At 45.6% G+C, this 27087-nt stretch overlaps 1 protein-coding gene across 5 annotated transcripts in view; it reads right to left on the bottom strand.

Annotated features, from left to right (window-relative positions):
* Window positions 1-9710: 9710 nt before the first annotated feature.
* The window catches only part of LOC119394483 (centaurin-gamma-1A), a 294264-nt gene continuing 276887 nt past the window's right edge, over window positions 9711-27087 (bottom strand). For all 5 annotated transcript variants that reach the window (XM_037661788.2, XM_037661786.2, XM_037661785.2 and 2 more), the window contains 6 exons: window positions 24709-24782; window positions 23865-23942; window positions 23558-23654; window positions 18558-18675; window positions 17904-18279; window positions 9711-12745 (listed from right to left, as the gene is read on the bottom strand). In XM_037661788.2, coding sequence (XP_037517716.1) covers window positions 12539-12745; window positions 17904-18279; window positions 18558-18675; window positions 23558-23654; window positions 23865-23942; window positions 24709-24782 — 950 coding nt within the window. In that variant the 3' untranslated portion in view covers window positions 9711-12538. The remainder of the gene's footprint in view (window positions 12746-17903; window positions 18280-18557; window positions 18676-23557; window positions 23655-23864; window positions 23943-24708; window positions 24783-27087) is intronic.

Below are 27087 nucleotides of genomic sequence, written 5' to 3'. Positions count from 1 at the left end.
CGCCCCTCAGCTGAAGCCGCTCGCCGCCATCTTCCCATAGGCAGAAAGCGCGCCTTCCGCAACGCATGCTGCAGCGGCCGCATAGATGTTCCAGATGTTCTCTGGCGTGGTGGCGTCCGGATATTGTTGGGTACATTGTGCGCTGCGTACGGCTTTATAAATCGAGCGAAAAGGTACTCTGGGGTGAAGTTTCACTTGTAAGCAGAACATTTCGAGCTCGATGAAAACTTTATATGCCGCAACACATGCTGACAGCTCGCAATCTGTCTCTAATTTCACATTTGACGGTCATTCTTCTTTCTTAACCGGTTTCGTAAGGACTCAAATGTTTGAAGCACGTCGGGGCAGGCTGTTTGACGGGTAGTCTGGAAGCCAAAAGACGGTGATCACATACGTACTTCTCGCCAATTTCTTTCGACCGGACTATAGGCTGCGACCTGGGAGTTGTCCGACTAGCTGTGCTTGACGCATTTGTAAAACACTTGCAAAACCCAGTGATACACATTCTTGTGCTTGTTGATACCGCTGGTGCGGAGCGCGAATAGGAAAATAACGCACCGTTTGCTATTCGTTGAAATTATATAAATAAGCGAGACTTGGTTATCCGTTGCCCTGTTCGTGTTATAAAAGGGTAGCTCGCAACTACGAGGTTAAGTAACGTCATTTGGGCAATACACAAGGACCTGTTTTTTTTTCTTACATTCGTGCCTTTTTTTTTTGTTATATCTCTATTTGCTTTATGCAGTGCAGCGAGTAAAACCAGCAGGTCTGACCTGTACAGTGCTCTTTCCAGCTGCAAATAAAGCGACCTAACCGAGGCCCGGGGGTACTCCGGCCGTTATATGTGTTCAAATTGAAAAAAACGTTGTTGAAGATGTGACAGTTGCATCACCTATACGGCAGCATTACGAACAAATGCTTCATGTTTCCCAAGGGGGGACAAAACAACTCAAGATGAAAATTCTGCAGCAGGAAAATTGCAGACTAACCAAAAAGAGCGAGGCTCGATCCTCAAGCGATAATAAAGGAGATCAAGGATCAAAAGCTCATGTCTGAGTAGGGTAGGGGGATGTTCACTGCAGCCTTCCCCCATACATACAGCAACCCTTAGGGCACGAAAGGACCAGAAAGGCACGTATTCCATCCGAGCTGCGGGCATTTGCGTTAACGCTCCACTTCTATTCTCCATGAGCTTACGAGTATGTACGCACGAAGTTTAATCGAGCATTGTCAGCAGAGCGCACTATACGAGAACGGTGTACAGAATTCCATCAAAGGAAATGCTGGCTTCACAGATAAGTCACTGTTTCGAAAAAGCTAGCCCAGCGCCCCTTCTGGTGGCAGTTGCCAGCTTGCTCTCCCTCTTTTCTCTGTGTCCTTGTGCTTGTATGTATACAAATCAAATAAATAAATAATACCACTTGGGCGTTTTTAATTGATTCATTGACAGGGTAAGAGAGAGCCGAGCCTACGAAATAGTATCGAAAAAGCTGTATCTATTGAAATAGTGTCAACTGCAAGCTGAATGCCCATATTTGAAGCACGTCCATGCAAAGCCAAAACTATCCGTTTCGGAGATTTTGAGCTTGTCTTGAGAAAAGAGATGGCTTTCAAGCCTTGACGAACGTATATCCTTCTCAATGAGTATACCGAGTGTGGAGCTTTCGACCCACATTCATATTCCGCTCAATGAAAGTGGCCGAACTCCATATATGCATAAGACTCCGTCACATGACGAACGAAATAAACAGGAAAATGAGTGCCGAGAAGTGAGGTCTGCTCTTACGAGGATAATTATTTAAAAAAGTACAGTGATACCGGCCCTTCTTCGGTGCGCATGCTTGCAAGGAAAACGCCAAAAGAAACAATAAAACTGACCGCATTCTCATCTGCCATTCGGCTTTTTTTATTGAAATAGAAAATAAATGAAGTTGTTGTTGTGACAATTGCTTGGTGACGGCTACCCCTTTCCACATAGTTGTTAGGATTACAAAATAAATAAATAAAAAATATATACATATATACACTCCTACAAGTTCAAGAACTCAATGGCCATCGCAAATATTAGTGTCTTCAAAAAAAAAAAATTGCTCGAGCACTTTCATTGCTTTGCGGTTATTTGGCTTCTTATTCTTGACAACTTCTCCCCTTATGCTCGCCATAACCGTTAAAAACCACGGCGGAAAGACGCGGTCAGCGCGGCGGGCGCGCTTTGGCTCCCGTTTCTTGCCTATGGCAAGATGGCCGCCGCGCTCGCGGCGCGGCTTCACTGCGGCCCATTGGTAAGTATAGGCGGCCTCCACCCCAGCAAGTGTTATTTAAACCTCCTTGGGTGAACAGATCTAGCCATGGTGAAAAAGTCCATAAAATGTTCAGGGTGCGGGGTAGGTTGGAAGATGGAAGTTTGTGTGGACGAGAAGGCAGAAGAAGCTGACGCCAAGTGTAGACCATACGAGTTCGAGGAGAAAAGAGAAAACATGATGGCTGTCCAGAGTGGGCTCATGACGAGAATCTCAGAGCTGGAGAATGCGTTGGCGACAAAGCGAGAGAAGACGAAGGCCATGGGAGAAAGGCTCAGGTCAGCCGAGCAGGGCCTATCGAAGGTCGTCAAAGGGAACAAGGTGGCGCAGGTGACGGTGGAAGCATTAGGGCGACGACCCCCCGTGGGGGAGAGGCGAAGGGAACATCAGGCATGACAAAGGAAGGTGCAGTGGTCACAGGGCCCAGCTTCCGAGAAGTAGTTTTGAGGGAGGGAGGGGACAAAGCGGCAGCCGTGACTCACGCTAGTCACCCAGCCAGCAGCCAGGTGCAGGTTACAGAAGGAATATCTGAACAGGTCATTATTGCCGGTGACTCAAATTTAGTCCGATGCGCAGAGGCAATCAAAGAAAGGGTGAAAGGCGATAAGAGAGTTTCGATAGGGACGTTCCCAGGACACACGCTGGGGATAGTCATGAGGCAAGCGAGTGAAAAACTCGTAGCTAAAGCTACAGACGTAACCTCGTGGTAATTGCTGGAGGGCTAAATGACGTGTTGAATAAAGAATCGTCAGGACTAGCGATGACCTTGGTGAAAGGGGTCGATGACATGCGCGCCGTGTCCACCCAGGTGCAAATTGTAGTATGCACAGTACCGGAAGTACCAGTGCGCAACGGCAACTTGCAAAGAGCGGTTGTCGACGAAAACAACGAGATATGGCGAATTAGTCGAGAGAAAGGTTTCGAGTTAGTGGATATAAACAGGGAGGTGCACAGGTGGGGCGGTTTCTAAAGAGACAGAATTCACTTCTATAAGAGGCTTGGTCATGAGGTGGGCTGGCGACTGGCAGGACGCGCAGTAGCTTTTTTGGGGGGCACGCGGGCCCTTGGGAGTCCTGGGTAGCTAGTAACAGGGAAGACAACCAGGAGGACGCTTTGACAAGTAGTATTGCGAAAAACCAGAAAAAAAGATAAAAGAAAAAAGGAGAAGGCGCGTGTTGCAATTAGTTACATAAACATGCAGGGTGGCAGAAAAAAGACAGAATGATTAGAGATTGAGGAGCAGTTAAACAACGTTTATACGGTTACAGAAACACACCTTAGAGATTTGTAAGAGCCGCCATATATTAAAAATTATGTTTTGGAGGGGTGCAACAGGATCATATCAGAAAGAAAAGGTGGGGGTGTAGGAATGCGAATTCACCGTGGCGCCAAATGGGTTAGAGTGAAACAGACGTGTTCAGAGCACTCTGGGTTCTGGGCACAGAGGGTGGAAAGAAAGCGTGGCTAGGGGTTGCCTACTTGCGGACGGGAAATAACTGCAGAGAAAAGAATCAGGAGATATTGGATTGCATGAGTGCGGATATTAAGGAATTTGGTAATGGGGCCGAAATCATCCTTCTAGGGGACATGAACGCATGCCCACATACATGACCTTGACGGATATTCAGACAGCAATGGGAAATTGTTACTAGATCTCTGCGAGCAACATATAGTCTGGAGATAGTTAACATGGGGCCTAAATGTGACGGCCAGATCACGTAGGAAGTCGGAAACAAACAGTCAAGCATTGACTATTGTCTCATGTCTGAAGGAATTTATCACAAACTGAGAGAAATGAGTATAGGCGAGGAACGGATTAAAAGCTTGGATAGTGACCATAAACGAATAACATTACAAATGGGATATACAACTGTAAATAAGAGTATGGAATCAAAGTCTGGCACCTCGTATTTAAATGACAAACAAATAATAAATATAGCCGCAAGAGCCGAGGAAGAAGTAGGCAAAATACCGGGCAAGGACTGGGAGTATAGCGAGCTGTTACATCTAATGACGAAAGAGATAGGAAGAGAGAAGAAAACTATTTGCTGGAAATGAAAGAGGAAGCCAAAAAGTTGGTGGAACAAGGAAATCCGGGAAGCGATCGAGAATCGGCGTGAAGCATCACGGGAGCATAGAAGGGCATAAAAGGAGAAGCGGCCGCAGGCCGAAGTCAACGAAATATTGGAAACATATCTAGAGAAAAAAATCCATTGTACAAAAATTGGTCGAGGCAAAAATTAAAGGTCAAAGTGAACGCTGGGTGACAGAGATTCACGAAAAAAAGGAGGCCGCACCTAGGATATTTTGGAGCCACATAAAGGCGCTAGGTAGGAAGTCTGTCGCAACGCAACATATTGTAGATGAAGGAGGAAATCAATTGGAAGGGTACGAAGCGCTAGGCTACATCCGAAAGGTAACAGCCCATTCATTTAAAAAGAGCATCCAGGGGATTTCCCCGGTGAGTAAAAGTGTGGCGGAGAGAGCAACCGAGGAAGAGCTAGTACTGGAGAATTTCAACTGAAAAAAGGCCGAAGGAAAAATTCCAAAGCGCACTGCCGCGGGTTCAGGTGGGATTCCCGTTAGCCTAATTAACGAACTAGGACATAACACTATAAACAATCACTGCTGAAAGCCGTAGAAAAATGCTTACAGGACAGGCAAATATCGGACAGTTGGCGAAAAAGTAGAATGAACTTAATTAATCTATAAAGGCAAGGGAGAAAAAGATAAGATTCGCTCGTATAGACCACTAACCATTACATCAGTACTATATAGGTTGGCGATGCAAGCAGTAAACATGAAAATAGAAACGTGGGCAGAACATAACGATATTTTGGGAGAACTCCAGCATGGACTTCGAGTCGACAGGCGGTTAGACGATAACCTGTTTGTTCTCCCTCAGTGTATAGAAATACCTAAAATAGAAAATAGGCCCTTGTACGTGGCTTTTCGAGACATCACTGGGGCATACGACAACGTTAATCAGGACATTGTGTGGGATATATTGAAAGGAATGGGCATAGGAGACGACTGTATACAGCTTTTGAGGGAGATATACCGAGAAAAAAACATGGTTGATCCCTCCGTCATAGGAATCGGAATAACACGAAAGTAAAACGTGCCCTTATAAAGTAACTGAATGTTTACTGTACATTGATATAAGAGAGCTTGCACAATGTATATTGATGTCTGACAGCTATAGCACCGTTTAACGTGGATGCACTCACTTTGATGCTTGGTGGCACATCTCCATGCCGACGACTAACGTCCATGTTCAATGATTAAACAAACCCTTGTGGTAGCTGTAGTAGTAAGCGGTGAAAGCGTAATCAGAGAACGAGTTGTGATAGCCAGAAGAGCGTCGCATATTGGACGCAGAACTTGGTCGCCATCCTGCGGCATGTTAAAATGTGATTGAACACCACGGCCGCACTAGAGGGAAACGCAAAGCGCGTCATGCCGCCCCGGTAGCCCGGCCTCAATTTTTCTCCGGGCGAGCGCGTAGGCGGCGAACGCGGTGTTACAGCCAGATGAGGCAGGCGCGCGTCGCAGAGCTATTTTAGGGGCGTATTAGGGGCGTAGCTCCTCTTAGTCTAACCTTGTCACGTCTCCGTTGTCCGGCGTAAACGGATCTCCCGTATGGTGCAATAGATGGCGCTGTCTCATAGAAGTACATACAAACTGCAGTTCAGGGACGATATTCTAGATGGCGCTGTACACAATCTGTGTCGTCATCACCATTTCTCGTCTCATTTCCTAGACGGCGTTGGTCCAATAGAATTGTGTGCAATATGGCGCTTGTGTGAATCGACACTAGATGGCGCTGGAAGTGCTGCTGCTCTCCGATTGGCTGCTGCGCGGACTGCGCGGGGATGCGCGGGGAGCGAGCGCCTCTCTCATTCTCCTGGATCGTCGCCGTACGTGTCGGATCGTTGGCAGAGCATGGATGATGCGCAGCGGCGGGCGCTCGCTCGGCGGCAGCAAGGGGGACCCCGGACGGTGCGCGCCAAGCCCGCCGCGGCGAAACGGGCTCAACGAGAAGCGAATCCCGAGACCATGATTGCTTCAGGAGCTTCGCCCAAGCTCTTCATCATTCACCCGTGGATATGCTGTAATTTTTTTATTTGATTAGCGTGATGCTATGAGTACGGTCCCTGGGACCGTACTATGAGCGAGGCAGACGCTTTTACGACGCTTGCGTGAAGGTCGCCACCTAGCGGTGTGTTAAGGCATTGACAAAATTGCACTTCTGTTGAAAACGCGCCGAATGGGACGAACGTGTAAAGGCCGTTTCACATGACACAAAAGAGAGCGATTTTCAGGCTGCGAATTCGCTCGCAGCGAAAAAAACGGCCGATCGCACTCGCCGCAGCGGTCAGCGGCGAGCGACCAACATGTTGGAAATTTTTCGCTCTGTTCGCAGCGGCGGAGCGATTTTCCAGTCGAGACCCGTCGAAATTGCGCCAACCCGGCCGAGCCGTCGAAATTGCGCCAAGGAGTTTGTTTCGGTTATGATTGAAAAGTGTTTTTAAATGACAAAACATGCGTGCTCTTCGCTATCGGTGATGAACAGTTAAGATTATCATAACGCACAGATTGTTACATTACATTCGAAAATTATGCAGTGTCTGCCACAAACAACGGCAGCAAGCAGCTTTGCGCGCCGCGCCAGTCGCAGAGGGAAAATCGCAGAGCATTCGCAGTCCATGTGAAACGAAACCGCCATTAGCGGCGCTTGCGAACAGAGCAAATAGAGCGAACCGAGTAATGATGAATTACGTTACTAAATACTAAACAAAACTAGCAAAAAAAATGACGAAAACATCTAAATTCTAATAGGAAGACGCGACTGCTCCGATAAACAGAGTTTACTTCACATATTTTTGAACAGTTGCCTGTATTTTTGGAGGATTGTCAGCGCGCGGCGGCTGCACGCTATGCACGCCAGCGCGAGCCGTGACGTCAGAGTCACCGCGGCGGATTCAGGCCAGTGGCGGATCCAGAGGGGGGGCGGTAGGGGCGATCGCCCCCCCCCCAAAGCATGTGTCAGTCCTCCCCCCCGCCTGCCTGCAGTGCCTGTCTCTCCTCCTCCCTACCCTACCCCCCCCCCCCGCTCAGATGAAGGAACCGCCCTCCCCCAAAGTTGGCACCTGGATCCGCCCCGATTCAGGCATTAGTCTTTTAGCAAGTTACGGAAATAGGGTACGCAAATACGGTAGGGCCGTACGGTAGCGTTCCTCCTTTCCCGCTCGTTGTGCTTTTGCCGCTCCTAATTCCAGTAAAGGCACCCAAACAGCACAAAAGTTTTAAAAAAAATGGGGAGGAGAGAAGCATGTAAAGAAGGGTGTTTCAGCTCCACTAACGTGAAACCTGTGAAGGGGAGAAGCATGCCGTGTGCGCCGATGTTTTCCACAGCAAAATCACTGCTAATGGGCAATGAGAGACAGCAGAAAGATTAGACACGGAGACCCGCAGTCCGCTTTTAGTTAACGTGCACGCTGCGAATCTTTATTGTTAAAATACGCACAAATCTTCCACCGGCACTATATTGCAGGTCAAGATCCAGTGCATATATATATATATATATATATATATATATATATATATATATATATATATATATATATATATATATATATATATATATATGCATACGGGGTGGCCGGTTTGTGCAGCGCGAGCAGTCGGTTTTTAGGGGCGAAGCTCCTTAAAGCGGCACCCGTTCGTCCCTCGTAGTTGTCGTAGTCGTAGTGCGTAACCAGTCGTAACGCTAGTACCAGATCTTGACCTCCAAGGTGGTGCCGGTGGGAGATTTTTCCTGTGCGTTGTTGAACAATAAAAAATTAGCAGCGTGCGCGTTAACTAAAAGCCGAATTCTTCTGTCTCTCATTCCCCATTAGCAGCCGTTGGCATGTTCCAGTAGGAAACGTTAGTAGAAGTGTAAGTGTTAGCTAAAAGCCGACTTCTTCTGTCTCTCATTCCCATTAGCAGCCATTGTTTACCTCCAAGGTAGTGCCTGGTGAGATTTCTCCTGTGCGTTATTAAACAATAAAAATTTTGTTCAAAACGCCGTTGATTGATAAAATAAACCAACGAAAGACGCCAGATGTTTTCTAAAAGCAAAACGAAAGAACGCCAGATGTTTCTAAAGCAAAACGAACAGACGCCAGCTGCTTAACGAAAGACGCCAGATGTTTTCTAAAGCAATGGTTTTCTAAACAATGAAAATTCACAGCGTACATGTAAAATTAAAGTGAGCTGCAAGTCGTCATAACTCATCGAACCTTTAGTATAAACGCGCCCGATCTCACGTCGGTGATGATGTACTGGGCAGAATTCACGGAAGATTCACGGTTTACCGATGAACCTCCGCAGCTTCGCCCACTCATCATCATTCACTCCGTGGATATGCTGTGATTTTTTCAATCAAGAAACTCGCTAGCAGACGCTGCCTGTGTCGGCGTTCTCTCGCGGGCGAGGCGGGGCGCGTTCTCGTTCCTCGGGAGCTGGTAGTTCAGCGTTCATCGCAGAAACAGCGTTTCCATAGTCAACGCGTGCCGTTCGCGGTCTCTCGCCACACGGCGAGCGCTGAGGCGGTGGCGCCCTCTTTTGCGCTCAAGTAAATGGTCCGTCCAGATAGCAGACAACGATGCACGCAGACCCGCCGAGAACCTGAGGTGCTTCGCCCATAAAATTACTATGGGGTTGTCACGCCTCATTGTTGCCTGTGAGCCTACGCATTGTTAACGAGGAACCTGTCATTCAGGGGACGCACTGTCACTGCGAGCGAGAAAGGAGTGCTACGGTAATACCGCACGGTATTCCCGTAACTTCATAAAGACTACGCCCGTTTCCGGTGATGTTAATCTTCACCTCCTCTACTACTGAAGCAACCATCTGGCTTAATTAGAAAAAGTTTTCATTGGGCTATTAGGCTTGGATGTGAAACAAGATTCAGAACTCCTTTGCAAAAAGAGCTACAGAGTGAAAAAGTGGCAAAATGTACTTTTTCATTCAAGTTATTTTTTAGAAGCAAGTTGGTCACGAAACATTGTACAGAAACACCTAGTTCTTGTTCCATCTAGCATACTTTGCTTCTTGGTTGTTTCACAAGGCACAAGGTTTTCAGGGGGAAAAAAGGGATAAAAGAGAAAACCACTGTTTTTCTCTTTTCCTGATACCTTTATTCCCCCCCCCCCCCCCCCCAAAAAAATGCACTGTACAAGACATTAAAACAAGTTCTATCGACATGTGCAAGTTTCCATTGTTGTTCGCTAGGCCTTTTTGTTTACGACTGTTACCTCACATACACTGACTGACAAAACATCGACACAGCTACCAGCTGACAGAACAAAAGCCGACAAGTGATCACCTGCCCACTTTGAAGTAAGAACTGCACATCAGGAGTGGTTTGTACACATTGTATAACTTTATTCTTGTTTTCTGCTTCAAAAGAAAACAGACATTACAAACAACCTGTTTTACTATTTTTCTTTACAAATTTACAAAATGCTACATACAAATACTGCTTCCAGCCACGACAGCAGCCATGCCTTGCAAACAAAGGGCAGCATGTTTCGTCAATCTAAACGCGCAATCGGTTGACTACAGTGTTGCTGGACATTACATATAGACCAGCCACAACAAAGTACAGCATCAGCAACTTTCACAATCAAGCAACACTGGGTAGGAACTACACACAGTATTCAACCTCAAGTTATGACAGTGAATCAAAACATGCATGAATTCCAGCTGACTTCATGCAACTTGGCTAAGTGTGACTAACTAGAAAATTTACGCAACTACAAAAACTTAGCTCAGACACATTGCATCAAGGAATTGATGCTGCTCAGTTTTCATAACAATGCATGAGCAAACGGAATGTTGACAGAATAAACCAGCCACATTGTTCAGCATTAAAGGAAACATGGAACGGTAAAATTTAAACTGCACGCAGGCAAAAATGCCCTTCCATAACGTTCCCTGTGTTTGATGTACAAAGCAATTCTTGGCTGTCCTGGCTTAAGAAGCAAAAAGAAAACACATGTGCACACAGAAAATAAACCATCTTTAAAGTGGTGAACGTGACCCATCTGTAAATAATTAAATTACACATCTGCAGTATGTACATTTCCACAACCTGCAAGAACACAGCAACATCAAACACATGCACACAGGAGAATAGGTGCAATCATAGGATGCACGCTGTTTGCAGGCCCCCAAGCTATAAACAAGTGCTTAAATTATTGAAACATATGTACACCATTCAAGGGCCACTACAGTAACAACAGCCGATATAATACAAAAGCAAGACTTCAAAGAAACACAGAAGCACTTGTTTTCTATCAAAATAAAGAAATGAGATAATTTTCTGGAAAATTCTATTTCAGTGCTATTGCTCGTTTCTAAGCAGCCACAAAGTAATATTTGAATGCCTTTTGCATGAGAATTCATCGACAAATAAGTTTTTTTGATAATGATACTTAATAGACAGGTCACACCCACATGCACGCTGTATTTAAGTGTGTCTGATATCTTCGTGATGAAGATATGTATTAATAAGAAAGCAAGTAGTCATAGTGAACAACAAATTTCTTTTCTTAGTTAATCTTTACGGCATAGTAAACCCAACCTACACTAGACTCACAAATCGAGCAAGTGCACTCCTTGCAGGCTAGTTTACATAAGAGAGTGTCCCAATATAGTAGAACTGAAAACTCGGCAACTCAGATTCCACAAATTGCGGTTCCTTACTGTGACAGACACGTAAAAGGCAGAGGACCACATAAGACTGCCCTGTGTATTGTCACGACAGTCAAAGAGTGCAGGGCAGAGAAGGTGCACTCCTCTGTTAACTGGACAATATTAGTTGATCGTAAATTTACACAGGTGCTACCCTGTCATGTCTAGCCCTCTTCAACTGTTTGCTGCACTACAGAGTAAAGCACTCTTCCTGCGTAGTCCTGCAGTCTTTGACGGTCCCGCCGGTCACCCCCGGCGAGTTGTCGTGACGACTAAATGAGAAAACTAAGCACGTGGACGGTGAGTGGCGTTTTCTCGACACTCGACGATGACCCGTTTGCCAGGAGTGCGTGCAGCGGTCGAGTGACAAACACACGAGGTGCCGTAGAAAAAAATGTCATGTGGGTCCGACGAGCAACAACTTTCTACATAGAATTTCACCACTGTGTAATACAAACGCTTCCATTCATTCGGATGTCCAAACGGGAACACAGAAGCGCAGCTTCAGTGAGGCCCTAACAAATCCTAGCACACGTTCACGCAAGCACACACGGGGCTTTGGCGCTGCACACACCTTTCTGCCGCACTGCTTGGCTGAGAGACACATCGTTACAGCTTAGGCCCACTTCCGAGCACGTGGTCAATTTGCATTCTCATAAATGCACACAGTAGGTACCGAGAGAGCTTGATAAGTGGCAATGTTTTCTTAACAACACTGTCCAATATGCGGAATAGTCATTCCATTTGTATGCATTTATGAGATTGTAAGCAGTTTTTCAAGCTTCCCAACACATTGTTTATTGATTGAGCTTCGGCGGCGTTAAACAGCTAGTAACTAGTACACACATTTAATCTTAAGTCAGGACTAGCTATTTGGGCAGGAACTGTTTGATTTCACAGCAAAGACAACACGTGAGGAAACTACGAGAGCCTGAGCAATAAAAAGAAAAGAAGGCAAGGTATTCAAAGTTGAGAACTGTAATAACGTTTTAGGCACTAAAACTTCGATACCTAAAAGCAATGACAAGAATTATAGAGTGCATTTTCCTTCAATTTCCAGAAAAGTATTGTCATACACAGGTTCAATTATGTGTCGCTAATGGCTATAACAGCCAGAAAAATATTTTTTGTCTGTTAATAAAGCAGAATAAGATCCTGCTTGCTTTGTAGCAAGTGCTGTCCATGACCCGTACAAAGCTGCAAGTAGTAGACCAATAGAAGGAAAATTGCTCATTGTCAGAGAATAAAAATGAACGTTCAGGCCTGATGAACGAAACATGGGACAAATGTCTGCACAACAGTGCAGAGAGGCAGCAAGCAGACAGACAGGTGTAATATATTAGGTCATTTCGTAATTCCTCAGCAAATAAAACAGCGAGTAACAACACAAAAAAGTGAAGGATGTAAAAAAAAATGATCGAGGGCAGTGGGTGATGCAATGATGAAAGCGTCACACGATGATGGTGGGTGAACAAGGAACTGTCTTTGGGCTTCTAGATGATGCTGGCTGGGAGCTTGTCGAAGACGTCCGATCGCTTGGACAGGCTTCCCCTCCGCCGAGACAGCGTGGTCGACAGCTGGTTTGGGTCGGGTCCTCCGCTGTGCAGCAGCAACTCGTAGATCTCGGTGAAGTTGGAGTTCTTTGCGTACACCAGCGGGGTTCTGCCTTCAGAGTCCACAGCTTTAGCATTGGCATTGTTCTGGAAGAGATCACCAATTCCTATTAGTTTAAACTCTCAAATTAATACTATAACTTCGCGCCAGATTCATCAACAAGACATCATCACAACTTAAACTTGATACCTTACCATGGACGCATTAACATGTTTAAATACAGCTTTCTCCCCCCCATGCCATCGAAGAATGTAGTTCATTACCTGGTTCTGTCCGTTCATACCCATCTGGTTTTGTATCCACCACCCAAGACCACCCATCCATAACACATCCTCGTCAGGTGGCCAGGTCTATTTATTAACTTCCTTACTTTCTTTAACACTGTGTATTCTTCTTACTGTTCCTGTGTACACTTACCTCAGTAAACCCACTCCTGCCATAGCAATTAGTGTACTGCAGTGTGTAGGAATAAAAAATTGGGGGACCCTTAAGCTTCGCCTTTAAGAGTTGAACGCGATAGCGAAATCCGGTCCCTAGTGCACACTTCAACCACTAAGTGCATACCAAAAAACAGACGGACAGAAGAGGCTGACAAGGACAGCGCTTGCAGCAAGCGCTGTCCTTGTCAGCCTCTTCTGTCCGTCTGTTTTTTGGTGCGCTTCAACAAAATTTTCAATCATGAACGTAATCCAACTGGCCCAACTTACCATCTTGCTGCAATATATCCCTTGTACAGAGCTTTCATAGATTATAAAAACGCATTTGCCTCAACAGCAACATCAGCAGTTTTGATGGCATTGTGTCGCTATAAGGGGTACTTGAGACATACCGTAAAATTCAGAGCAAGCACCCGCATTCGAAGTGGCATCCCCTGCAATTTCACTGCTATTTCAAATTTCTGCACCGTTTTGGGAAAGCAATGGGCACGTCCAGCTCCAATGCGACTAGCATCGAGACAGCTGTTACTCCATTTGCACATTTTTTTCACTGCCGATCCGCATGCAAAAAGAGGCGCCGACGGCATTTCATTGTTGAAAGTGAAGTGTGGGTCAGAGAACCATTCTGTGCATGCTCCAAAGAGAGCAACCATTGGCACATGCATCGGCCCGTGTGCCGAACTACAGAAGAGACAGCATTTCGGCGTGCACAGCATAACGTGAATCGACACAAGTGGCACTCACCCATGCACTGAGCATGTTAGACTATAAACATGCCCTTAGACTTGTGTACCCTTACACTTGCGCTGGTTTATGCTTGCTCCATTCACGTACAATGGAAGGGGACTATAGTAAACAACCAGGTCCCAGCGGATTGTGTGCATTCACACAGTCCATAAGTTTATATAAAGGGCCACCAAAGAGTTGCCATCACAGGAAGTTAATTAATTCAGCTAGTGCTATTATGTTCTTTAACAGCTAAAGATGTCAAAAGTTTTTTTAGGTCAGTTACTAACAGGATGCCTACTCATGCAAAGGAAAAAGACTTAAGGATGAGGATGGGCTGCAGCACATATGGGATAATAATAATTGTTGGGATTTTACGCCCCAGAACCAGTGCATATGGGAGGCATTCACCGACAGGCAACTTGCTGCTGTTCCTAAAGTTGAAAGTGTACAACAGTTGCATTCATCCAGTACTAACGTATGGGGCAAAAGCTTGTAGCATAACAATGAAGCTCAAGAAGTTAAGCACCATGAAGAATGCTTGGGAACGAAAAATGGCGGGCGTAACATTGCGAGGAGACAGGAAAAGAGCATAGTGGATCAGAGAACAAACTCTGGCAGCCAATATGATAGCTGACATTAAGCAAAGAAAGTGGACAAGGGCATGGTCGGACAGATAATGGATGGTAAGCAAGAGCGGCAAGATGGATGCCCAAGGATCCCCACCTTGAGATGGATACCCAAGGTGAGAAAAGGTCACAGGCATAAAATAGAATTTGCTCGCACAAGAGAGGCTAAATTGGAGATCCTTGAGGAAGGCCTTCATCCTGCAGGGGATGATTATTATAATCGTGATGATATAATCTTAAACAGAGACTCCCTGTACTCGTGAAGGAATGCTAGTGCCACTTGCAGAAAGAACTAGCAGACAATGCAACCATGCCATCAGACAAAGTCTAGTGAGACAATCAGTCTCCAAGAGCACTTGTACGAAAGATACAAGAACCCTATTAGCGAGCAATGAGAGGGATCTGATGTTTAAAACTATGCAAGTCCCTTCAGGGCTCTCTTAAACAACCTCTTCATGTGCTTTTTGAAACTTCTTAAAAGGCAATGCTTTCTTTGCCTCCTCCATGCAGTAGTTTAGCCATTGTTGTCATTTCCTTGTCGAACATTCTTGGAAATTATGTAAAAAACTTTGATCTCTGGATATGTGCCCACTCCTGGCTGATTCCCCAAAATAGGTGTGCCACTGCATACCTGGCAATGAGTGAAAGTTTAATATTTGTACAATTCCCGCAGGCATGACTTTAGGGGCAAAAGCGGGAGTTAAGTGCAAAAGCTTTGTATGCCCCATCAGGCGGAAATTCCAGTGTCCGTCCAGCAATGACCACTGATGGTATCAAAAACCACATGACCAGGTGACGACGTCACATTCCAATTAAATTAAAATTAATGTCAATTAAAACTGGCCTGGCCCACACCCGAAAAAATCTGACTGTGCGATTCAAATACTGAGTTGACCCACATTTCAAACTGATCTGGCCCACTGAAAAAATTTGGGTGGCCCACCCATAATTATGATGGACTGGGCCCTCTTTGTGGCATATTCATGTGAGTGGCCAAGTAAGAACCTTAAGTTGCTAGGCCACACAACCAGGTGATGGTGTCTTGTGACAATGTTGCACGAGATGGACATCAAAATAGTACGAATGTCAATATAGTTGACAAACCCAGACACATCGCAGGCTTGCTGGCCGTACTATTAAATCTATTCTGCACCTTTCTGTGTGCTCTGCACTGCTTTCACATTCAGTGCACGTAAGCAGACTTATGTGGCTCTGTAACATTTCGAAGTTTATTCTGAGCGCATGTCATGCGTGGGATACACAATATCAGCAATGACTTGAGGTTTAGATGAAACAAACTCTGAAAGGTAAACACTAAGAAACAACACTGTTCCTTGATCACAATGCTCCTTTCCGAGCCTTTGCCACTGCCAATTTCGCTCTTTTTAGTGTGTTCTCTGAATGAGTTTGCTCGAAGAAAGCATCTTTCCGGTGTCTTCTAATAACCAGAAGACCACTAAGTGTCTTGTGAAAAACTGACAAGCCAATATCCATTCAGATCTTACTCACTTGTACTGAATATGGACTCACATACAGCATTACTCTGTGAAATAGGAAAATTAATTTCTGGGGCTTTACATGTCAAAGCGACGACATCATTACAAGACACGCCATAGTGGGGGCATTCAATTAATTCTGACCACCTGGTTCTCTTCGACGTGCACTTAAATCTAAGTACACGGCTGTTTTTGCATTTTGCCTGCAAGTCACAAAGCAAATGCGTTTCACAATCTAGCAAAAAGAGAGACAACTTTGATATGCAATCATCGTGTGGCTTTTTCATGCAGAAGGCTTTAGCAAGCTCAACAAGGCTTACAACACGCTTTACAGTGAGCTCAAAATCAGAGGTAGGCATTCTCTCGAATGTCATAACAGGGCTAGAACAGCACATAGGATGGCAATAAAACAAAAGGATGCACACGAAGTGTTGAACGCTAAAGCCAAGTGTACCATACTTCTGCGACCTCTTTAAGGTAGTAATGAAATCTCGTTAATACGTACCTGCCGGGAATGTGGCATAACTACTCACTAAACGTAGTATGCATTAACCACCAAGCACAAATTTGCACCTCCTGACGTGTGCCATCGCCACCAACAAAGGAATAAATACAATGCCACAGCAAATATTGCCCAAAGTGCCCACCACAAAGCCATTTCTTTCTTTTTGCCAACGTGCAGAAAAGATTCTGGCTCTATCGCACGACTGTTCAATAGCACGCGGTGGCGACGCTAAGGAGCATTTCGAAGCTACTGGGGGGTCCGGGATACGTAGCGACAAAACGGACATAATCGGCTGTCCCCGGTACATGTGTACCGTGATCTGTTACTAAAGTGAAAAAAGAAAGTTATTTAGCAACACGATACAGTCGCAGTGAACCGATCGTCTGCTGGCTAGTTGCGTGCAAAGCTTCGCCTACACTGCACGCGCCGTGACTGCCGAGTCGCTTGCTGTAAAATACGCCCACTACGCTTCAGACCGCACACAGATGCAGCGAGTAGCCTGTTGGGTTAACGCGGCGATGACGGGTTTTCTGCAAGCGATGCGCACTCCGCGATGCTCTAGTGGTCCTGGCAGCGGACGGAGGCGCGTTTGGGCTGCCGGCTAATGAAAGGGTGCAGTATGGTTACAACAGCGCTGTGCTTGCTGTACCGTGCGCACGCGTTTAACATGATAACGTCAAAACAGCGAGGTTTCTCGGTGCCCGCAACCGGCAACGCTCAACTCCGCAACACCAAGCTGCTTTCATTTCTGCAAAGCGGTGCGCACTTGAACACAGTCCCGCACAACGAGGTGGCAGCGATCGCCTCCCTAGCACATTCAGGTAGTCTATTGAAAGCATGCAGTAGGCTTAAAGCAGCGCTACACCACACACGTGTCCAAGCAGATAGCTTAGGATACTTACTGTGATAAGGCTTTTTGTTGGCGATAAATCATACATGCACATTTGTCAGTGGTCGCCACCCTGCCTTTGTTCTTTCCATATGATTACCCACAAAGGCACTGCCACAATCGCGCGGAAGTCGGAATAATTGATCAGCCAATCTCTGCACTTTTCGAAACGACGGAAAACCATTTGCAGCACACAGTGGCATTAGCTAGTTCAGTGGCGCAGTAAACTTCTACGGCAAAAACAGTTATCGCGGTACGCAGCTGCAAGTGCGGATTTCCCCTTTAAAGGTGTATTCATGGTATAGCACCCCTCCACTGCAGTGAAACTACCTTTACAGGGCTATATGAGGTTTATGTATTTGTTCATTTCGAATACTTCAAAATTGAGAATAATTTAAATTCGTTTCGAAGCAAATTCGAATATTGCAATACTTGTTCGAATATTCGCACAAGCTTAGCCTTAGTTTTCTGCACCAGTTCAAAGCACACATATATTGCAACTCGCCTTCTGTCTTGTTACAACCGAAGGTTTTTTTTTACATGGCAGCAGAATGGCACCCACCCACAGTAGAAGCTGCACCATGGCCAGCTTTCCCAATGCGGCAGCCATGTGAAGTGGTGTCCTCGAGTCTCGGGCACTTGTTGGCGCATTGACCAGTTCGTGTTGGTGGGGTGCCGCGTGTGCCAGCAGCAGTGCCACTTGTCTCACGTCCCCACGGCACACGGCATCGCGAAGCTGTTGAGCGGTGGGCCCACTCGAAGAAGGCAGAGGTGCCAGGAACTCTCGCTGCTCGTACTTGGCCCGAATCCAGCGCTCTTTCTCGTCGCGACTCGAGTGGGGGCTAGGCTTGGCGTAACCACTACGAGCGGCGCTGCCTTCCCAGATGCAGTTGGACGCCATGTTGCCCAGCGCCATCATCACGGCCACGTGCTCTGGTCTGCAGCGACAAGAGGCACGGAGAGACCAGCATGTAGCCATTGTTGACAACTCAAGTCTATCGAGGCAGTGTTCCCGCTATCCTGCTGCTGTCTCAGAAGCCCCGGTTATAAAAAGTAATTTCCCAAGCACTATGAACTTGGAAACTCTTGTTTGCCTTTGCTAGGAATGATCATAAATTTATTTCCTGGGAATTCGCTGCAAGTATCTTAGTGCTCGCCAGCACAGAAGACCAGTGCAATTAAAGCACTCTCACGAATAACAATGCCTGGAACTTACGGCCAGTCGTCCAAGTCCAGAGACCGGACCCTGGAGATATGGGAGCCCAGGTTGCGATGGATGCCTGAGCACTCGATGCAGATGAGTGTGCCAAGGTTGAGGCTGGCCCAGTCTGGCTCTGTGATAAGGACACACAAAGCGCATCTATATTTGTGGCAGGCTACGACGTGAATACCTAGCAAGTACTACGTTTGTTAACCACTATAACTACAGTAAAAGAAATGAAGCTCAATGAACACTGCATATATTCAACAACTATCAAGAAACTTGATCGCAATAAGGCTCAAATATGATTGAAAAATGCACCATGCGACACCCATAAATAGGGCTCAGTGTTTTCGGTGTATTTTTCTTGAAGATAGGCGGGTGTTTATCGGAGTTTATATTTTTGGAGGAAATTTGGCATTTATCGGAGTTTATTTTTCGTAAATCCCCAATCCTTGAATTCGGGGTTGGAGAGTTGCAAGTCCTTGTGAAGCTTTTGTATGTAAGAACCTGAGCCGGAGCACAATACAGCTACGTCGCCTAATACAGCTACGCGCGGTGAACTTTAACTCGGTCAAACCACAAGATGTATCAATGAGCACTTAGAACTTGACCTTTCGATAAGGACCAGAACCAGGTCATATTGGCCCTTAAAATTGGAGTTTATCAGATAAATCCGAATTGTCAAAAATTTTACCGGCGAATGTTTATCGGATTTTTTCGGATAAAACCGAAAATACGGAGCCCTAACCATAAGACACCCAGACAACAAAGGTAACAGCATATAATATGGATTGCCTGCGCACGTGCAAAATGCCCATTACAGTAGGCAACACCCAGTTTCCATAGCTCAAATGTCGACCATAGCACCCCGGTGGTAAGGACCGTGGCAGTTCGCACGCTCCCAAAAAGGCACGAGTATATTGTAGTAATGTTGACAGTGTCTTCCGTGTCTTATTTGTGGCAAATACATTCCTCATAAACTTGGCAATATGCAGCTCCAAGGAACAGCAATTGTTTTTTAATGCACTCAGTGGGGCATACAGCACAGCACTCAGAAGATGACACATGCATGCGAGAACTCAAGGGGTGTTCACAACGTCCCTTGTATCTTCACAAACTTATGGAACTAGCCGAAACTCAGAGAAAACACATCGAAAATAGAAAGCTGGCAAAGATCGCAATGTAATATGTATTACAGTAGCACGGCTAATTGGGCTAATTGGTACTTGTTAATTTTGACAAGATAAGGCGTGCAGACAAACACGGACACTAGAGGAAAGATGCAAACAACACAGGTGCTAACTGGCAACGAGAAGTTCCAACCTTTCTGCAAGAACATCTACAGGAACTGTCTGTCTGTGATCCTTTCAGCATATTGAACTCTGATGAATCCCGGTTACTGCAACTTTTTAGTGTGGACATACAGGACTTGTATTATTCAATGCAGTTTGATGAACTTATGAACAGTGTTAAGCTGTGTGGTACAGACGACAATGATAAGCTAAGGTTCACAAGTAAATGTGGAGTGCCGGTCAACACTTTTTTAGAAATATACTGTCGTTTTACCTGAAGCCAACTTTGGTTGAATGGAATGGTCAATTTTATCTTCAAAAAACAGGAGTCTGTAGAGGTTCCAAAATTGCCCCCATCCTGAGCAACGTTTTTCTCGGAAAGTTAAACAGACAAATAGCACATTAGGTGGGCTGGCTATAAAAATGGTTCGTTATGTTGATTTTTCTAGTGTTCATCAGGCCGGATGTTCTCGATCATAGTGTGAGTGAAGTTTTAAAAGTAACAAATATGGATGCGGGCTAAATTTCACAGTTGAACTTCCAAAGGAAGACAAAATTCAGTTTTTAGATTTAAAATTGTATCGTGAAGCAAACCACGTATACTGGACATACAGTCGACGACCGATAATTTGGACTCCACGGGGAACGTAAATAAGTCCGAATTATGGAATGTCCGAAAAAACGAATGCGTCAGAAAAAAAATACTTTTATTGACACTTCAGGGTCCCGGTGGCCGAAAAAAGTTGTCAATGCGCTGCTGCCCGCACTTCCACTTACGTGTAACCAAGTCTGCCTATCTCTGCCAGTGTGATGTGATCACTGTACAATGGCGAGCTGGTTTCGTTCGTGCGGCGCACTTAGCGGTCACACAAAGAGGCAGCATGAATGGCGGCGCGGCGCGTTTGGGTTCTCGCCTATTAAATGCGTGCACTAGGCATGCAACTGCACCAGGCCACATGCACTATCTAGCAGTTGACTGAAGATGCTTATCGTAAGGATTGTCAGCGATTGAGCCGTACTGGTGCGTTTGCCACCTGCCGCCATCACGCCTCCGTGCATTTCCGCTGCCTATCCGTAAAGACATCGCCGCACGGCGCCGTGATAGCGGCCCCTTTGAATTTCCGGTCCGCTTCACCCCATAACGATTCGGCATCGTGACAAAGCTGACTTTCGGACTCTGCTACTGTCGCGAACAGGTCGACTCGCGAAAGCGCTGGTTCGAACCTACAAGATGATAGACGCGGCAGAGGTGGGGGCTTCAATTATTGCCTTTCGGACCTGCAATTTGGGCAGAAAGTCCGAAAAATCGGACGCCGAAGAGTTTTAGCGTCCGAAATTTCCGACGTTCTTGACCATTGACGTCTATGGGGCTGGTGACGGTGCCGCGAAAGCGTCCGAATTTTCGAGCATGTCCGGAAAATCGGCAGTTGAATGTATCTGCCGCGTTTCGTTGTCGTCGGCGCGGCCTTCGGCGCTGGCTGTGAGGGCACCGTTGGCACCATTTAACTCAGATCTTTTGAGACAGCAGAGCGTAAAATAAAGCAAGTCTCAGGATAAAAATGAATGCGCGCGCAGAACGCTTTACCGCAGGCGCATTCGACAGAATGGTGGCGATAGCAGCGCAGCGATACAGGAACCGGAATGTAGGATGTTCGCGATGTCGATAGGATTTCCCACAGTTGACCAGTGCCTCCAAGATCGACATTTCAAATCACAAACCTGAGGCATAAAGTAGCGATCGAAATAGAGCCTCATAGATCGCCAATTAGCTTTCGTTTTTATCTCTGAGGCCATACTTTCTATGGTACGGGTGCCGGAGGAGATAATGGCTGGCGATCTGGCGTGCGCGACAGTTTCGGACAGGGTCTGGATTATCGAATGTAGATCTCGCAGCTGTCCGAAATATCGGTCGTCTTTACACATTACTTCTATCGGATCATCGGCGGTGCCGCGCGACTGTCCGAATTACCGAGCATGTCCGAATTATCGGTGTCCGATTTATCGGTCGGCGACTTACATGCCACGCTCGGAAAAGCCTATACTCAACTTTAACTCAGCGCATTCTAAGGTCGTTAAGGTGGGCATTGTGATGTCTCGTCCGAGTTCTGCCATAGAAAAAATCATGGTCCAATAAAACAACAGAAAGTTTCACAAATCAACTAGAAAGATTGAGCAGCGCTGGTTTCACTCAGCCCGTCCTACGCAAAGTTGCGCAGAAGCTACTAAAAACAGTAAAATGTGACGACCAAGCAAGCGATAAAATAAAGGAACGTGTTAAAAAACCCACTGTCATCCCCTACATACACAAGACGTGCCCTGGACTAAAAAACGTTGCAAATAGGTATGACGTCGGGGTAGTATTTTCGGCCCAAACAAATTAAACGAGTTATGTTGCCGAATTGACGGAAAATTATCTCAAAACACAAAAGGTCTAAAACTACGAGGATGCAGTGTGAATCACAGGCCAGGTAATATATACATAGGTCAAAGAGGAAGATGTGTGAATACCAGGTTGCAAGAGCACAGAAGATCGTTGGAACCAAAAGACTTCACACATGTCACAACACTGTAGCTAGGGTGGTTGCACTCCCATTTTTTGTGATGCAACTATTTTATCGAAACACTCTGATCAAGCCACCAGAGAACCGATAGAGGCCTTTCACATTAGGAGATGCAGGGAAAAAGGCGTAAGTGCCCCTTCCGTCACATTACCAGAACTAGAATTTTCATATCTCATCAGTACTCTGAGGGTGTGACCTTAGGCGCTTGTTTTCTAGCCCCTTGTCTATCTTCTTATATTTTTCTTTTTCACTCTGCCCTGGGCGAGAGTAGCCAGATCATGTGACAGATGTGACTTTTATATGTAAGCTTTCCTTTCCAATAAATCGTAGTCAGCACCTGTGTTTGAGTCTTTCTTCTAGTGTCCATGTTTGTGTGTACGCCTTATCCTGTCAAAATAATATGCATTAGCGTCCACAAGCATTGCATACTCCCAACTGCCCGAGGCAATGGAGCGCATCATGGTCTCTCGACAAGCCTTCATTTCCCATTTTTCTTCTCAGTGCACGCACAGTGGACTCCGCACTGGATGAAGGATTGAATCTGTAGGCCATGGTCAGCAATGTTCCGACAAGTGTCTCATAAATGCAGGCACTCTCTCCAAGCACATCTCCCTTAAGAAAGGAAGGGTGCAATGCCTCTTGTTTAAAATTACGACCGTTTTTGCACTGTGCAGGTGCATCGTATTGTTACGTAAAACGACTCTGTAGCAATATTTTGCAGACACGATTGCAACCGAGTGATCCATGCACTGCACTTGTTCGTTTGCAATGCCCAAATATAGCGAGGGGAATGCATAACGAATGTTCATGAAACTTGCCATGTTGAGTAGCTTAAATAAGGCAATCCATTTTACCAATAAAAAATGATCTAGGTCCTATTCAGTGCAGCCTGACATCGTGTCGAGCTGGAGTGGGAACATCATTGCCACCTACCTCTCTTTTGTTTTGCTTTTTTGGGCATGTCAAGAATAATTTCCCACCAGGAGTGCTGTTTTTGGTAGTGCGGAGAAAATAATCTATAACACCTACCCACATATTCTCTAATACACACTCAACTGCGAAGAGAGCTTAGATTTTGCAAATTTAACTCTCATACGACTCATGCCGGAAAGTATGCACACTCTCGGAGGTCTGAAACGTGCCTTGCTGGAAAACTTACGTGGCGTATCACAGTCGGCGCAATGAGAATTGCCAGGGACACTTGTCCGAATGGCCTGGATCGATGAGGCAGAGTCCGCCATGCTGTTCATGCGGCTCTGCAGAAACATGACAAGGATGAAATCAATGACAGTGGGAGTATTAATTAACACGGTGAGCTAATTCGTTCCAGCTGGTATGCAATGTTACAGTACTGCAATGCAGGTGAGAACTAGTGACAGAGACGCAGATAAGCAGCGAGCAAACATTGCACACTTTCTTTACTTTGAGTGCCAGCTTATCCTGAAAACTTGCGCAAAGCTTCTCACCTTTGCTTTGCTGCTTTCATTTCCCTGAAGACTGCTGAGAATCTGCTGCTCAATGGCACTGACCCAACCTTCCCGATCCTGAAGAATAATAGAGAAAGGCAGCAATGCTCATGTTAGCTAACAGCAACAGCAAAAATTGTTCAGCAGTTCATCAAAAGCACTTAGGGTACAGAAACACCATGCAGAAAGTTTGTTGCAGTGCGTATATTGGGCAAATATGAACAGAACACTCAATCATTAATGATAAGCAACGTATAATGCTGAAAGACACACCTGTGAATGCAAACATACATTTCTCGTTTAATCATACAGCAAGCACTGCCATTGCATTTTTCGCAAGTGAGAATGAAATATCAATGAATAAATTAATGAAAGCCCGCTATAAAATGTGATCCATAGCTGAACACCATTGACGAGATTTTGCATACGTGGTCTTCGCTATAGTAACACTTCAGCAAGAAAGGAGAAATGAGATTGGGTTCTTGCAATACAACAGAGCACTTCATGTACAGTTGTCTACTTTGTAATGTTTACAAACTGCGCGATGCTCTAACAAGCCAGTACTGCATGCAAAGGAAAATGAATGTTGATGAGCACAAATTAGGTTGCACTAACGTATACGAAAATTTGCATGTAGTCTTAGAACTGCCCAGGAAAATGGCCTTACAACGGAGGCCACTGATTGGCTTCTCACAATATGAGCTTTTGCTATTACATCTACAAAGCAGAGAGAGAATATTAAAGTGACAGAGATGGGTTGAAATAACAGCCCATCATCCCCCTGAAACAATCTATGTACAGAGGTGCTACCCAAGTTATTGAGTATTGATTGCTTAGAACTTACATCACCGTTAGACGCCTCGAACTGCCACTGCTTGTTGTCGAGAGATACAATGATGAACTCGTACCCATCGGAGTCTGGAATGCAAATGCGCAAAGATGTCACCAAGGAGTGATTAATACATGTAGCAATCCAATGTGGCAACTTTAGATGCAACAGTACATGCAAGGCACTCATACTAACACAATCACTATTACGGCTTTATAAGTGGTCCACGAAGTTTCATTGGTTCAAATATGATCCATCATTAGATCAGGACACCTGTGCAATTAGGACTGTTAAACACGAGCTAATTCTAATACGCTCTAATCACTGTATTAATACTGTATATGCTGATATACTTGCTTTATTTCCGGTACGCTGACTGCTGGGCTACCTTAAAGGGACACTGAAGTGAAACAATGAATTGGTTTAGATTGATAAATTCTACTCTGAGAACTAATGTCGTAAATTTCACCATCACAGGTTTTAGTGGAGAAAACCAAGGTCGAAGTTTCATTCTTAAATTTCGCGCCGAAATCTCCGCGCGTGACATCATGGATTTCAAGTGTATTTTTGGTATTTTGGCGACATTGGCTCAACAAAATTTCCTGAAACTTGGTATGTGAAGCCTATGGACCCCTCAGAGGACTATGTACTACTACACTGATTAGGAACCATGTAGGACCTAGCAGATACCGTCAAAATGACATTGCGGTGCTTGGTGCGGGAATTTGAGGTACTTGAGGTATATATTTATTTCACGATATCTGTATTGTCTTTGTGCCAGTACTTACTTGCTGTATTTTTTATTGTATTATTGTTTTTGTTTACCCTGCAAGTGATATTATAAAGTTGTATCCCCATCCTGCAAAAATCCTGTAACGGGATTACAGTATTTATAAATAAATAAATAAATAAAAATTGGGGGACCCTTAAGCTTCACCTTTAAGAGTTGAACGCGATAGCGAAATCCGGCCCCTAGGGCACTCTTGAACCACTAAGTGCATACTTGTTAATGTGTGTTGTTACACACACACGCACGCGCACACAGACACACACGTGGTCAGGCCAGGAAAGCGGAAGTCAAACGCCAACAACGCCATGAAGATGCCTTGCTGAGAGCCAGAGAAGCTGAAATGAAGCGTCGTTGCCATGATATGGAATCCCTAACTACGAGCGTGGGAAGCCGATCACAGGCGTCAACGATGCCAAAATGACGCAGAACTTCGAGCTCGAGAAGCGAAGGCCAAGCGTCAGCGTCGCCAAGACAACTCTGACATGAGAGCGACTACTTGACATGAATGTCCCGCCGGCACTCATAGATGAGCAAACTGTGCAGTGTGGCCACTTCCTGTGCTAGAACGGCTAAACCATACAGGCTCTGCTGTAGTCGAGACATGGCCTCCGAGATGGCAGGCGCACGGCTCTCCGCGCGTTTCTCATCTCGGAGGCCATGGTCAAGACAACACAATGTCACAATGTCTCACAAATGGCAGCACATTATCTAATGTTTGCTGTTTTCTTATATGTTTTCCGCTAGATGGACATAGTTGTCCATTCTTGGAGCTGTTTGTAAGTCGTGCTTTTAGCGGCGATGGCTGCACTATACCGGCTTTTTTGAAGCATGGCACTGCGCAAAAAACATAGTTTGATGGCCTCGCCAATGCGCCTACAAATCGCCGAATGGGCTCAGTTTCGTCGTGACACCTGTCGAACGAAATAAAGAATCCCTCAAGGCTGTGCTTAGTTTGCAAGGCACACGGCAAGAAGTCCGAGAGCTGATGGAAATGCGAAAGATGTGAAATTGGTCTTGACATGCCTGTGTACTTCAAAGTTTTTCACACACGAAAACCGCACTGAAACAGTTGATGCAGTTAAGCGTCGCCTTGCACGATTGTGTGCTTCTGCCATGCAACATAAAATGTGTTAAGGAGACTCCTTCCACTACATGGCATTTATGTAGTGTTTTTTTTTTTCGAAGCAGTTGCAAGTAACATCGTGGCTTTGTCGTAGGACACCTGCTTGCCACGCGAACGGCCCGGGTTTGATCCCCGATGGGACTGAAGATTTTTATTGTTTATTTTATTTGCATCTTTCTCGATTTTTTGGTCACGGACGATTTTTCGCTCACAACCAACGACGCCGTCACCATCGCCGACGCCAACACCGGAATTTCAGCGACACGAGCTCTCTAACGCTATCACATTAATAAATAAATTTCAAGGTGGCGTCGCCACCGGTATTATCTTTTTGCATATTTTCTGGCTTACCAAGCGTCTTCTCCCAGCAAGCGTGAGGATTTCGGGATTGCAAAAGAGTAATTTACTAATATGAGAAAAATCCTTTTTCTCTTTAGTGTCCCTTTAAAGGGCCTTCAAGCCCTTTCAAGCTGTTTGCAAT

This window comes from Rhipicephalus sanguineus, chromosome 5, assembly GCF_013339695.2.
Source record: "Rhipicephalus sanguineus isolate Rsan-2018 chromosome 5, BIME_Rsan_1.4, whole genome shotgun sequence".
Lineage (NCBI taxonomy): Eukaryota > Metazoa > Arthropoda > Arachnida > Ixodida > Ixodidae > Rhipicephalus > Rhipicephalus sanguineus.
This window is presented reverse-complemented; position numbering and strand designations above follow the sequence as displayed.